The 13,947-nt window shown below is 42.4% G+C and overlaps 1 protein-coding gene across 4 annotated transcripts in view; it reads left to right on the plus strand.

Annotated features, from left to right (window-relative positions):
• Positions 1-6: 6 nt before the first annotated feature.
• The window catches only part of AP1G1 (adaptor related protein complex 1 subunit gamma 1), a 38,191-nt gene continuing 24,250 nt past the window's right edge, over positions 7-13,947 (plus strand). For 2 of the 4 annotated variants that reach the window (XM_010718112.3, XM_010718114.3), the window contains exons 1-2: positions 8-97; positions 11,479-11,682. In XM_010718112.3, coding sequence (XP_010716414.1) covers positions 11,482-11,682 — 201 coding nt within the window. In that variant the 5' untranslated portion in view covers positions 8-97; positions 11,479-11,481. Of the gene's footprint in view, positions 98-10,879; positions 10,902-11,478; positions 11,683-13,947 lie in introns of those variants that run through there. The other 2 variants (XM_010718115.2, XM_010718113.3) reach the window with 2 other exon arrangements.

Raw genomic sequence — 13,947 nt, forward strand, 5'->3', positions numbered from 1 at the left:
AGCTCGGCGGCTGAAAGGCGGCGCGGTGCTCGGATCTTCTTGGAGCCTTCTGCGTTCCTCCTCAGAAGCCCCGAGGCAAACCGCGGTCGTTTTAACGGTAGGCGTTGGTTTGGAAGCTGGCGGATGGGGCGGCTGTTTGCTCGGGGTGCTTTCAGGAGCTTCGTGGTGCCTTCGGTTACGAAGGCTTGAAGTCTGAACGGAAAAATAGGGAGCGAAGTGGAAGTGCTTGGGTAGGGCGTTTCACGTGCAGGGCCCGAAGGGGCATTTGGGACTCAGCAGCTTAAGCAACACAGGACGTACTTCTCACTGTGTAGTGCTCCTTTCATCTAGCGTTTAAAATGACAGATTGAAGACTTTTTTTTCTGCTCTGATTCTATGCGGTAGTGTAAATCTCGATCTTTTGTATATTCTTCTTCCCCCTTTCTGTAAACTGTTTTTCCTCTGTTTATCGGCATGTTCCCTTTCTACCACCAAACTTTTCCTTTTTCCTGCTCATACTCGGTCGTCAAACAGTGCATTTCAGCGGATGCCTGAGAGCTGAATGAAGGCAGGATGCTTTGTTCCTCAGAGGCAGCGTGTGGTGTGAGCCCTCACTTCTGCCTGGGAAGAGGAGAGAAACGTACTTAAATTCCTGTGACCTGACAACAGGAAGGAAAGTCTGTTTGTGAGGGCCTTCAGCTTTCCTGGCCCTGGTGCATGGGATGACTTTCAGGTTCTCTCTTTTCTTTTTATAGAAGGATATTCTATTCTCTTTCTTTTCCCAAGTCCCTGTGACTTTTGATCTGACTTTAATTTTTTTCCCAAAAGGTGCTGTAATCGAAGCAGAGTTCTTCTGTACTTTTGTTGGCAGTGTTCTTGCCGATGAGTGAGGGTGAGAGGTAAACCTTCCCAATCCTGATAGCCTCTTTGCAGACAGGAGTTTTGAATTAGCATCATTGTAACCTGATGAGATCAGTAACTTCATTTATGGAATAAAAAGGCTGTGAGCAGAGAAAGGAGCTGAATCTGTCAGTTCTTTGACATGCAGACAGACTGCATGGGTTAAGATTTGGAAAGTTGCCTTTCAAAGTATAAGGGCTAATAGAATTCTTAATCGCTTCTGAAGTTAAAGGCATTCAGCACAGCATCTTGTGCCTCTTTTACAGGAATGTTTGCTTTTATTTTTGAATTGGTGATGTGCATCTTTAGACCATTTCAGAGATGAGCTGTTTTGTTTAATAAGAGGGCAAACTCTTTTGACTGAAAGTGATGTTAATTTGTCCTAGATCACACTGGGATGTTCTTCAAGGAAAACAGTCTCATCTATCATGATAGTTGTGTTCCTTTATCGGATGTTACTTCTGGTGTCAGTAAACAAATATATGATGGTGTTACTCAGAAAAGAGTAGTGCAAGTGGATATCTGCTAATATTACTGCTGTTGGTAGCATTTGCTTTGATCTTGCACTTTGGAGATGCTGTAGATAAAGTCCATGATGAGCGTTTTGGGGCGGCAGTTACCTGGCGGTACAGCAGTTTGTTTTAATGCAGTGTAGGGGAAGGTGTGTGATTTAGTCACAAAGCAGTGTCACGCATGCTGCCTTGCCTGCACAGTACTCTTGTGCTGCCCTTCTTGGTTTTCTCAGTGTACCTGGACGTGGGACCATCACAACCTCTGTGACTGTTTTTCAGCTCCTGTTTTTAGGCATGTTTTTCCATACTTCTTTCCCAGCTACCCCCGGCCTTTGTATAATGCAAAGTAATTCTGATGCCTTGTATTAACATTCTGTCTTGGCACCCCCCTCTTACCTTAATTTTTTTCTGATATCCCAATGTTCCTTATTTTCCACTTAATAGTTCCCTCTGTTGTAGGAAATAGCTCTTTCTCAAGAGAAACGACATTCTCCTTTGAATGCTGTATGGTTGGTTGCTTTTTAGGAACTGTTGTGTGTTGCCTTTGCCCTTAGTGATGACGGCGGTGCTGTTTGGTTAGGAGTGTGCTGTTTTCTGTATAAATATTGGTAATGCTAAACAGTATGCCAGTATCTCTCATTTTTTTTCTCAGTCTGATCTCTATTTGTAGTGTTTTATTTCTCTTTTTACTGCCAATGTGCCACTTTCTATTTCTTTTCAGTTGTCTGATAGTAGTGTGGAGACTCCTGGCAGTGTTTGCAGTTGAGGCCTGCGGTCTGTTCTGGTTAACCACTGCCGATTTTCCTTTCATACAGTCTATCCAGACATATCTTCTGCTTTCTTTTTGTGTTCAGGAGGGTCGACCAGTTCTAATGAAACAAGTAGGGGAATTCTGTTACTGATTGCAGTTGGAGTTGAGTCAGGTTTGAATTTTGTAACTTCCCAAAAGTTCTGGTGCGGGGTGTCTTGTTTTTTAAGGAGTGTGATTGCTTGCTTGAGTTGGGGGTAGGGCAGCTTAATCAGTGTACTTAGATCTGTTTGAAAGCATATGCCTGTACGTTCTTTGGCTGCTTTCTAGGATGAGCTGGGTTCGGAAATGCAACTTACAAGAGAATCTGTAAACAGGACTGTATCCTACTGGAAGAGAAGGTGTATGCTGTGTCCCCCAGACAGCCATGCTGTTCTCTGGGTGATTCTGTGGGCCTCGGTGGGCTTTGTCTGTTGCCAGACCTCAAGGACTTGAAAATTGATGTTCTGTCCTAAACACGTTCTTAAGCAGTGACTTTCTGATAGCTTGTTTTTAAGTGTTCATTAATATAGTGAAAGAGTAATTAAAAAAAAAAAATATCCTTGGTTTTATTAGTAGTAAGACATAGGCTAACATTTCTGAAAAGATTCCAGGAGGATAGATCTCGACTTGGTTGCACGTTCAAGGCTCACGGGTCTTGAGGCTTAATTTTCTGATAGCTGAATGTAGGTTGACTGAAGCACTTGAGTATTTTACATGGGTCTTGTGCTGCTTGCGGATATAGGATGTTAATTGCTGAACAGCTGCCTTTGAATACTGTGGTATTCTCAAGTAGGTTTGTAGCAAAGTTCTATACTTAAATATTTGGGGGATAGTAAACTCTTCAAACCTAAAACAATACAAACATATTAATAAAGGGCTGCAAGGGAGGAGAAAGTACCTGTTCAGAAACATAACATATAATAAAACGATTTTAATATGTTATGATTTTTGTTTTGCTGGTTGATGTGGGTTTTTTTGTTCTACTTTTGGGTAGTTTACCAAGAACGAGTTGCACGAAGGAAGAATACCTTCCTGGTTGGTTTGGTGAGGAATTAACTGAGTTGGAGAGGGAGGAATTTAGGCACCAATTGTCCAACCACAGGAGCTAATCTGAGTTAGCTATCTAACTCTTTTTGTTTTATAACTGGCTATCAGGAGGAGAGCTTCTTAAAGATAAGGCCTTCAAACTGATAAAGTATGAAAAAAATCTGTTGTTCCTACTGTTAGGTTCTTGTCAGGTGTTCAGGGATAATCCCTGATTTCTGGACTGTATGGGTAGCAAAGAAATGGTCGTGGAGTGCTTCTGCTGTAAACAAAATGAGGAAAGAGGTTGAATGGGAGCTGTTGAGTCAGGGCCTGAACTGCTGATTGAGCACCTGGGGAAAGGACCTGGGAGCACAGGTGGAGGCAGTTGAGCTGTGGGACCAGAAGGGGTGGAGCCCGGCTGTGGCTCTCTTAGGCCTCATTAAGGGCTGACTGCCAGTGGGGAAGGAGCTCTGGTTGGAGATCCCTTCTTGGTGAGGCTTTCCCCTGCAAACCTGGGATCTTCTGATGTGGTGAGCAATTTTCTTCCCTTCCTTTATAGCACCTCTCTATTGTGCTGATCCTCCTGTCATTACACCTCTGGTGAAACACCTTTTCCCGTCATATTGATCTGTCCAGTTGCTACAGAGGCGATTGCTTTGGAAATTTGCATCGCCATTTGTGTTGATGTGGAAGGAACAAGAACGTAACCTCCATACAGAACATACATAAGTGTTAATTAACCCTGGAAAATAAGGCTTGCTACTTTGAAAGAGGTTTTAAGCCAGATAAAGTTAAATTTCAGGTGTGCTATTCCTAGATGATATGGGTGTCCTCAGTGTTTCATTGTACAAGATGACAAACATCTCTGAAATGTAGAGTTCTGTCCGATTTCACTGTTAATGGCAGTTTGCTATTCAGTAGCTTCATGGTTACCTGGGACTGATTTTTCTGAATATTGTAAATGGTTCATGGTGTTAATTTCAAGATCCTGCCTGATATTGAGATAGATTTTTATAGCACATCGCTTATTATGTCTTGTAGTTCTGAATTCTTAATCCTATTCATATTTTGATTTTATGGTTCTTCATTAGCTCTTGTCAGTAAACAGATGATTGATACATGGCCTCAGTTCCTTCCTTTAGTGAAGTCTGAGTGCTTGCATGTCAAATCCCAGTGGAATTCTGGTACCATAAGGTTTTGCTGCCTCGACAGGCCGTGGCACAGTCATGCTGCCCATTGTCCATCCTTCATTCGTACTATCAGGGAAATCCAAAGTACTTGTCAATAAATCATCTTCTGGAGCTTGCTGGAGTCTTCTTTCATTCTCTTTGTGCCTTTTATCGTACTGCAGCTTAATAAAAGAGTGTCGACTGTGTATCCATGGAGTCCATGAGACCTTGTGCCTGTCTTGCTGTTACTGCTTGTCATTGTTCTCAGTGGGTATAGTTTCGGGTTATGGAGTGCTTGGCAGTGTGAATCTGGAAAAATTTCCCATTGTTCTGTGTTAATTTGATTAAGGGGGCGGAAGATGCTTAGGTGTATTTCTTGAAAGAAGTGAGAAAAGTGGAATCATTGGATTCTTTTTCATTTAGTAGAAGTTTTTTTTTTTTCCTTAGCTGTGCACCTGCAAATGCATACTGGTCAGGTGTGTGTCTGGCGAGGTTGCTGCTATCTTGTATGAAGTGGATGTCTCACATCCTGGAAGAATATCCATGCAACCTTGTTGCTTCCATTCAAGCTCTTCTGATTGCTTTTGTTTTGGATTTTTTCTACCAAGGCTTCAAAAAAGTGTGAATTGTATGCAGTCAGGTGACTTACTACCTGCAAGCACTGTGGATTTGATAGTTAGATAATGGATGGGGTCATCCAGAGGAACGTGAGATTGTACAGGATTTTGTTGATGGCTTCATGGGTCGCCTTTCTGAGTACTGAAGTGTGCAGTCCTCAGCACGCTGAAGGAGTTCTTGGGGTCTGGAATGGGAAATGTGAAACTTGGGTTTTGTTACCTCTTGATACCTGCACGAAGCTCGGTTTGTTGTCTCACAGGGTGTGGATTTAGGGTGATTAGCTTTCCTGACTGCTGCAAGCTGTAGGTCTTCAGTGACCGAGGGGCATTTGATGGTGATGTCAGAGTGCTGGCAGAGATGAGCAGGCAGGACATGAACGTGGCTGTTTAGGGCATCCCTGCCACCTTCGTTCAGGTGTGTCTGCGCTGTGTGTGGCTATATTTTTGAATGGAGTAGCAGTGTCGTCCCCAGCAGTCCCTGTTGGCTTGTTTTCTCTCAATTTTGTAATTATTTACTCTCTATATCTGTGTCAGCACCGTTGTGATGTGTCACCTGATACAGCCAGTGGTGTCAGAGCTGCCATTAAAGTTTCTGAGGGTAATGTGGCTCTTCCAAGTGCAGGTCAGCCAGCTTTAGCCTGGAGAATTGTCAAAATCTAGGCCATTTTCTCTTAGATCATTTTAACTGTTTTGAGACAGGGAGTGAAACATACTTCTTGGTCAGCACGAGATTTGGTATTGCTTTGTATGATAAGAGTTCAGGAGCTGTTTCTCTCAAATGGTAGAGAATGTAGGGTTGGAATGAGCACAGTAGGGCTGAAAGGCTTGGCAGTGCAGGGGTGCTTTTGCTCAGGAGCAGCCTGCAGACCTCTGGAGAGCGTTCCACAGAGTTTGTTTCAGGGGAAGTGTGTGCTCTGGTGGCTTGTTTCTATCAGTGCAGTGAGATTTTCTTGGTAGTAAGAAGACCCTTTCTGACAGGGAAGGAGGAGGAAGCAAACGATACATTTAACAGAAATTTTGTACTCAAAGGCTAAAAGAAAATGTGTCTGCATAAGAAATCAGCTCAGACTACAAAAGAGCGTGAAGGGATTTGTTCTTGCGAGGTGGAGACATTACTTTCTTGTAGCTGCGGTTGTGCAAAACTTTTTGGTGGGAAGTATTCAAAGACGCATTTAAAGAATGCTAGAAGATTTAATACTGTTGTTCTTTTTTTTTTTTTCTTTTCTTAAGAGTGTGGATGTGTAGTTGCAGCACAAAGGCAGAAGTTTGAATGCTGAGAAATAAATGCTGGCTGTCTCTCGTCCCTTCCCGTTGTCCTCCTTGCGAGCAGTTCTGCCCGGGATGTGTGTGAGAGATACAGGTGCTCTTCCAAAGTAGCACAGTTTGCACGGTGTATGTACATATATCACACTTCGATGGGGAAAAAAAAAAGAAGCAGGGAGCTCCATAATTTGACCATTATCTGATGAAGGTTCTTAGCTTTCAATCCTTTGTTTTCTGAATTGCTGGTTCCTTGCTTTATTGTCCATGTGATGTTTAGAGGAAAATAGTTTCTGTAGTGTGATTTGTTGATTGTTTATGTAATGCTTACAAATATCCTTACCCACTTGTCTCAATGAATGGATGGTGACAGTGAAATCTTGCTGGATCTTCAGTATTGGCTTTTGTTTTTTCTGCCTCTTCAGTGAAGTAGGAAGTCCTGCCTTAACTCTGAAGGATGCAAAATGGAGGTTCTTAGACTGCGCTTCAGATGTATGGTAATTTCATGTGGTGCTATTTCCATTGGCTGAAGTGATTTAGGCTTTCTGCCTGTTTACTTTCTGTTGTCCAGGGCAAGATTTACTGGGACGAACAAAGCCTTTTATGGAAATACCTACAGAATGTAACAAATCACTGGAGATAGCATTCAGCAATTTATAAACTCTTCGAGTATAGCGAGAACAGAAGGACTTGTGATATCAAACCAAATTAGTGCCAAACTTCGGTTTGTTTGCAGACTTTAAATATTTGCAGATAAACAATGCAACTGTTTAACTTGTAGTTGCCGCTGCCTCTGTTCTGAGGAGCAGAAGCTTGAGATGATCTGTGACCTGATGGTTCTGCACTTAATGGTGACTTAGTGCAGGAGGCCATGCTTCACGTCCTTCCTGCTCCATCTTGGCTCTCCCAGAGCTGTCTGCTCACACTGCCTTGTAAGCCCAACTATTCTGCTGAAGGCATCTCATTTGTAGAGGAAAGTAACACGCTGGTTTTCAGAGAAAGATGGCCTCATCTGGCATGCTGGGTCCCAGACATGCTGTCAGTAGAGCAGTGGAAGGAGTGGAATCAGTCTCCTCTTTCAGAGTGAGCCTATACATAATGTCTTATTAATAATCACTTGTTATTAATGATGAGGAAGTTACTGCCTATAGGCTGCAGAGGTATATGACTGTGTGTGGGAACTGTTGAGTCCCATCCTGAACCAGTGATTGAGCAGCTGGGGAAAGGACCTGGTCAGCCCTGGGAGCACAGGTGGAGGCAGTTGAGCTGTGGGACCAGAAGGGGTGGAGCCCTGCTGCAGCTCTCTTAGACCTCATTAAGGGCTGACTGCCAGTGGGGAAGGAGCTCTGGTTGGAGATCCCTTCTTGGTGGAGTCTTTCCCCTGCAAACCTGGGATCTCTGGAGATGGGTGAGCACCTTTACTTTCCCTTTGAAATACCATTGTATCTGTGCTCGTCCCTTTGTTGTTACGCTCCTGTATTGCCCTTCCACTGTGTTAGTCTTTCCCATTGTAACAGCCTGCAATGGTGTGTTTATTTCAGTTCCTTCCCCATTTTCCAACAAAAGCATAGCTTATCAAAAGCAGTTCGAAAGTGTGTTTGAAGGGGAAGGGGTATGGGCTGTGTCTGGGCTTCAAGTGGGCTGTTTTGGGATTTGTCAGACTGTTACATAAACAAAGCACTTTGTAGTGACCACATACCCAGAGGGACTGTTAAAAATCCCTGGAGAAATAAGAGGAGGGACTTCTCTTTTTTTTACAAGTACTACTATGGTGCAGTGTGGTTTAAATGCTGGCGCGGCGCTTTCTTTCCAGCCATCCTTCTGAAAGGACGCAGGAGAATTGTGGACCATACAGACAAGGCAATAAACATAACCAGTCATGGAGCGACTCAGATATGGGGCTGCAGGTCTCAGACTGAAAAGATGAGGGAGGAATGTGAAGTGTGTAAGATGATGAGTTCCTCAGTATTATTAACTAGGTAATTTGTTATCATCTCCATAGGATTACTGGGAGCATCAACTGCAATAAGGACTTGAAGCTGCAGAACAAATGAATGAACTGTCTTTCCACTGTGTTGTGCTTGGAACTCAAGTAGTGACTTGCAGAATACTGTTGATTCTAGAAATTCACCTGGATTCAAAATAAAGAGATTTATCTTTTTTATTTTTGTAGGCCTTGACATTTTTTTTTGCTTTAGAAATTCTTATACTGCAAGTTGAAGTCTGCAGTAGAACAGAATTGTACATATGCATGCTTATGTGGCTCTTCCAGTCTTCCACAGGCTCCTGCTGCTGTGAGAAGCAGGATATCAAATGGATTGAGCTTTGATCAGACCTGGTAGGGTCACTATGTTTCTTGTCTGCTTTCTGTCTGTGCCCATTTAGGACACTGAAGAGCTGGTAGATAGTGTTCTTCTTGTCAAAGAGCAATCTGAGTTGAAGACTACTATAGAAGTGAGGGGCTGAATTTAATTAAGGGGACCTTTATAGGAGCCTCAGAGACCTCTACCAACACAACACATCAAATCAAAAGCTAAACCTAAACAGATGTTGTTATAAGGTTTCATAGAATCTTGAGAGGTGGCATCCTACCTGACTTCAAAATAACTTCTGAATAGACAAATCTCATCCCATAACTTTTATTTACATTCACCTCCAAAGATAAGCTCCTGAGGACAGGTTGCAGGCTGTACAGTGGGCTGTGGCTGTCAGTGTTACCCAGTCTGCAGTGCCATCGTGCACTTATGTTTATTGCTTTTTGCTAAATTATGACAGAGTAAAGCAGTGCATCCAGACAACAGCTGCCAACAATCTAGCACATACTAAATAGGAACTTCAGCTTACTTTGCAGTAACTCTTGCATAGTTACCATAATTTTACAAGACATTTAAAACTGTTTCTGTTCTTAGTGTTTTTTTTTAATAGTTCAATCTTAGTTTCTCATTCTGAAGTTTTCCATGCAAATTATTGGGCAGAGGTTTTTTTGCACAGTAGTGAAAAAGTATTTAACTCTCTCAGGATAGAACAACTATTTTATTGTGGATGTAAATAGGGGGAAATTATGTGGCAAATGGAGAAAACCAAGTTTCCTTTAGTTTGAGAAGCTTTGGGGCTCTGAGGCTTCCGGGTGGCTTCCTGTGTGAGTGCTGGCAGTCTGTTTGTTTCGTGGAATATATTTTGTTGCAGTATTGAAAATCATTTTCCCATTTTTCTAAATTGTCAAGAATGATTATTTGTGGTTGTTCCTTCAAGACTCATGCTTTAGCACCCGAAACCTCCGGAGGTGGCATTACAGTAGGTGTGCACCAAATGCAGCTCTTGGTGCTTAGCAGGGTTTTTGTATTCTGTTTGTTGTTATCCTACAGCCTTCCCTTGCTGTTGAAAGATCGTGGCTCTACCACTATCAGAGCTCTGTTAGTTAAGTGCAGCGCTCTGCTTTAAGGGTTTACCGTTCCCATCTAATTAAAGATTTCGCTGTGTGTGGATGTGATGCTGCGCGAGGAAGATCCTCTCAGTGGATTTTCAAAACCTTCCAGACATCACAATCCATATTATAAGAATGTTACTACAGTATTCAAAGGCCTTTTGTATCTCATGTTCAAACGCTATTGTGGAGGCAGCTTTCTTTCTTCCCCTTCACCATTCTTATGCTTATTAGTGTGGCATCTGAATGTTTGGGCAGCATAAATTTGTTTCTGTCACAGTAAGGTGAAGAAATCTTACAGCTTGTGGAGAGGCAAGGCTGAGGATTGGGGAGTGCAGTTATCTTGATCCTTCACAGTATTTTGAGGAAGCATTTCTGTAGGTAAAACATCTCTACATATAGTTTTCAAAATGTAATACTTTGCGTCTCTGTGAATTTGAGCTCTTGAGACATGAAGATGGGCAGTTGGAATGTGAGGGGCTGTTCGGTTGGACTGACCGAGGAGATTTAGTGTTAAGACTGAATTCTGTAACAGTCTGAGTTTATAATTCAGATCTGTAGAGCAACATTCAGCTGCTTGTCTGTGAGGCCACCTTTACTCATTGTAATGTGTCTGTCTGTCTTTCTGGTGCAGCACACGGGTTGCCCCGCTAAATGCGTGCTTCCCAGCCTGCCCATCAGTGTGCAGTCAAACCTGTTGTGCTGCGCCAGCCAGTCAGCACGGCGTCTCAATGCGCCTCTTTGTGATATGGTAGCACTTAAAATTTATGGCACTGATCTAAGAGGATGGTGACACACATGATCTGTGATGGACTGCTGTGTTGAGTAACTTTTTACACATTGGTGTGATTTTGTGATTTAAAAATGACTTAGCTAATCTTGCAGCTTAGCATGGATGGAATTCTGTAGAGAAGTTTGCATAGATTTATCCTCATGAAAGTCAAAAGTCTGCTTTGCTGAGCATAAGCTACAATTAGGTTCTACAGTTGAACTTTGTAAACTTTTCTGGGGGAGCCATTTTTCTCCTGAAATACATTCAGGAGAATACAATGCTCTCTAGATTGGGTAGTACCCATCGCTGTTCCACCTGGCAAAGTGAAACTACCTGAAGTTCATGTAGCATATGCTTTTTTTTTTTTAAACAGTCATCATCACGCAGTTCTGTGAGAGGCTTTGTCACATTGCCTCTGAAGAAATGATTGTTCTGGCTGGTATTTAATAAAGGTACGGTGTCTGCTTGATTCTGAAGTATGTCCACGCTGCTCATATTGCTCTTCCATCAGTGTTTTCTGATGTCTTTTCCCCCTCAAAGGAAGAAGGATGCATGGCACAAGTATGTGGGATTTATGAAGCGTGGCTCTCTGAGATACCTGTCTGAAAACTTCTGCTAGTTATTTAACAGCATTGCTTTTTGTAAAGGATGGTTTGTGTCCCACATTGTCAAGATTTCAGGATCAAACCTCTTTGGTGAGAGGCAGAAAATATGAGCATGAACATATCTTGCTGAGTACTGTTCTTGTCTATTTCGGATGGGAATCATGTTATGTTCACTTGGCAGCTTGTTCAAAGCATAGCAGTTTCTGCATCTAGAAAAGCAATTGTGAGTACTTCTGTTCCTGGAAGGTACAATAAAATCCTGTGGTCTTTGGGTTTGCTTTTAACCATGCTAGTGAAGCTGTTTGCCTTTTTTTTCATTCTTCCATTTATGTAATTGTAAGGGAAGAAAGAATATGCTAAACTGAGAAAATTAATGAAGTTCTCAGGTACAGTAGAAGGCTTATGGATCTCTCTCTTCTCCCAGAGGATGCCAGCCCCCATCAGACTGCGGGAGCTGATCCGGACCATCCGGACAGCAAGAACCCAGGCAGAAGAGCGTGAAATGATTCAGAAGGAATGTGCTGCTATCCGGTCATCCTTCCGAGAGGAAGATAACACATACAGATGCAGAAATGTGGCAAAGCTGCTGTATATGCACATGCTGGGATACCCTGCACATTTTGGACAGGTAGGTTAGTCTTCATTGCTGCTATACTGTGTGTGTATACCAGTATGTTTCATGTGTTTTGAGTGTGTGGGCTGGTTTGGAGCAGAACTAGGGCAGTTCTGCTTTGAGGTTTTGTCCTTGCTCATGTTCAGAACCTGCATTAGTTTTGACTATGGTAAAGACACTTCCTGTTTGGAACTTGTTCTTATGTATTTTGTTACGAAACTTACAGTTAGTCTGCTTTACCCAGGCTGTCTGCTCCTTGCTGCAGATGTGTCTTGCAGAGCAGTAGTTAAATTACAATCTGGTAAGTATGAGTATTTTTGGATGACCTGAGGATGGCATCTCAAAGTTGTGTATCTGATGGAAATTGCCAGGTGTCTTAAAGGCATTTCTATACCCTTCTTCTGCAGTAATTTATTCTAGGCAGGTAATAGTTGGTCTGTTCCCAACAATAAAGAATTGGTGTTTCTTATCGCCATTTTAGTGAAGAGATTTGGAGAATGCTGATGTGAGTTTTGCCAGTTTCTTGACTTATTTTCCGTGTATTGTTCCTCAGTCAAATTGTGGAAAAGAGAGAAGATGATGGGGTTCTTGATCTACAAAATGTTCTTCAGGTTGAGTTTTGCTTAGTATTTGAGGCACAGTTCATTTTTTGTTAGTAAACATCCTGTTAGTCATTGTATGGTAACTGAGTCACAGCCTGAACCAATGATTGAGCAGCTGGGGAAAGGACCTGGTCAGCCCTGGGAGCACAGGTGGAGGCAGTTGAGCTGTGGGACCAGAAGGGGTGGAGCCCTGCTGCGGCTCTCTTAGGCCTCATTAAGGGCTGACTGCCAGTGGGGAAGGAGCTCTGGTTGGAGATCCCTTCTTGGTGAGGCTTTCCCCTGTGAACCTGGGATCCTCTGATATGGTGAGCAATCTTCTTCCCTTCCTTCATAGCACCTCTCTATTGTGCCAGTCCTTTCATCAATCACAGCTCTGTTGTAATGCCTTTCCTATTGCACTGATCTGTCCAATTGCTGCAGTCATAATTTAACCAGGGCCTCGATTTGTCTTAGTGTTAAAGAGTGAATTTGCACTGTACTTTGAATTTAAAGGGGATCACCTTATTTCTACATCACTGGATTCTTCTCCCAGAGAAAAGAATTGTTTGAGATGTAGCAACTCTGTAAGAGGAACAAGAGTATGCTGACTGTAGCATACAATACTCCATCCTCTGGCCTTGGTTCTCATATAATTTGTCAGTTGGATTTCTGGGAATTTATAGTGGCCAAGGCTAAAAAGGGATTTTAACAGCTATTATTTAAGTTGAAATCCTTTGTGTCCTCAGCATTTATGACTGGAAGGAATCTTTCAAGATACTGATGTTGCATAGGTGATCTTCATTCTTTCTCTGAAACAGTGTGTTGGGGGACTGTTGAAGGCAGATGCCATTCCAGCAGTAGTAGAATTTTGAAGATAGTCCACCATTATGAACAGGAAGTTTCAGGGAGTGACAGCATGAATGAGTACAAAATTCATTTTGATGAAAAACAAGAGAGCCACAGACTGCTAGATCCCATGTCTGGTTTTATCCTTGTAACAGTCATTTGACTAAAGCTAGTGTTATGAATGGGGTAACCAGTAACAAGAGTTTAGAGAAGGTGTCAGAAGAAGCAAATGGTGGATCTCCTTCTTCCCAAGACAGGATTCCTCCACTTTGATCCAGGAAATCTTGCACTATGTTTAGCCAATGCATGCTGAGATGCAATGCGTGGCAAACTGTCTTGAGTGCATGTTAAAATCGGGTTATGATTAGAAGGTATTGGGCATCCAGAGTTTTTTTAGTTATTTTTATTTCCCCTGCAAAAGAATACCAGTCAGAAAGGTATCTATGTTAGTAAAACCTTTGAGTTGTAATCTGGCAGTATACCTGTATTATCAGGCTTTATTGATGTATCTGTTACAGCACTGAGGTAGCAGATTGTAATTGCTGTTCCTTTGAATGAAATGGATATAATGACATCAGGAGTTCTTCCACTAATTAAACAGAGCTTCACTTCATTGTGTTGCTCAGTAGTGCTGTGCGCTGAGCTAATTTGCATGTATTTGTATACATGTGAGGCAAACTGGTCAGCTTTTCACAGGCTGAATTTCAGTAATTTCATACAAATTTAAAAGTGCTGGAAATATCAGTCATTAGTTTCCTTCTGCTCTTTCTTAGTTGTTTGTCTTGCCTTTTTTAGCTCTTATGCTGTGGCTTTGAGGCCATCGGTTCCACATTGCACTTCTGGAGAGCATTAT

Source organism: Meleagris gallopavo, chromosome 13, assembly GCF_000146605.3.
Source record: "Meleagris gallopavo isolate NT-WF06-2002-E0010 breed Aviagen turkey brand Nicholas breeding stock chromosome 13, Turkey_5.1, whole genome shotgun sequence".
Taxonomy (NCBI): Eukaryota; Metazoa; Chordata; class Aves; order Galliformes; family Phasianidae; genus Meleagris; species Meleagris gallopavo.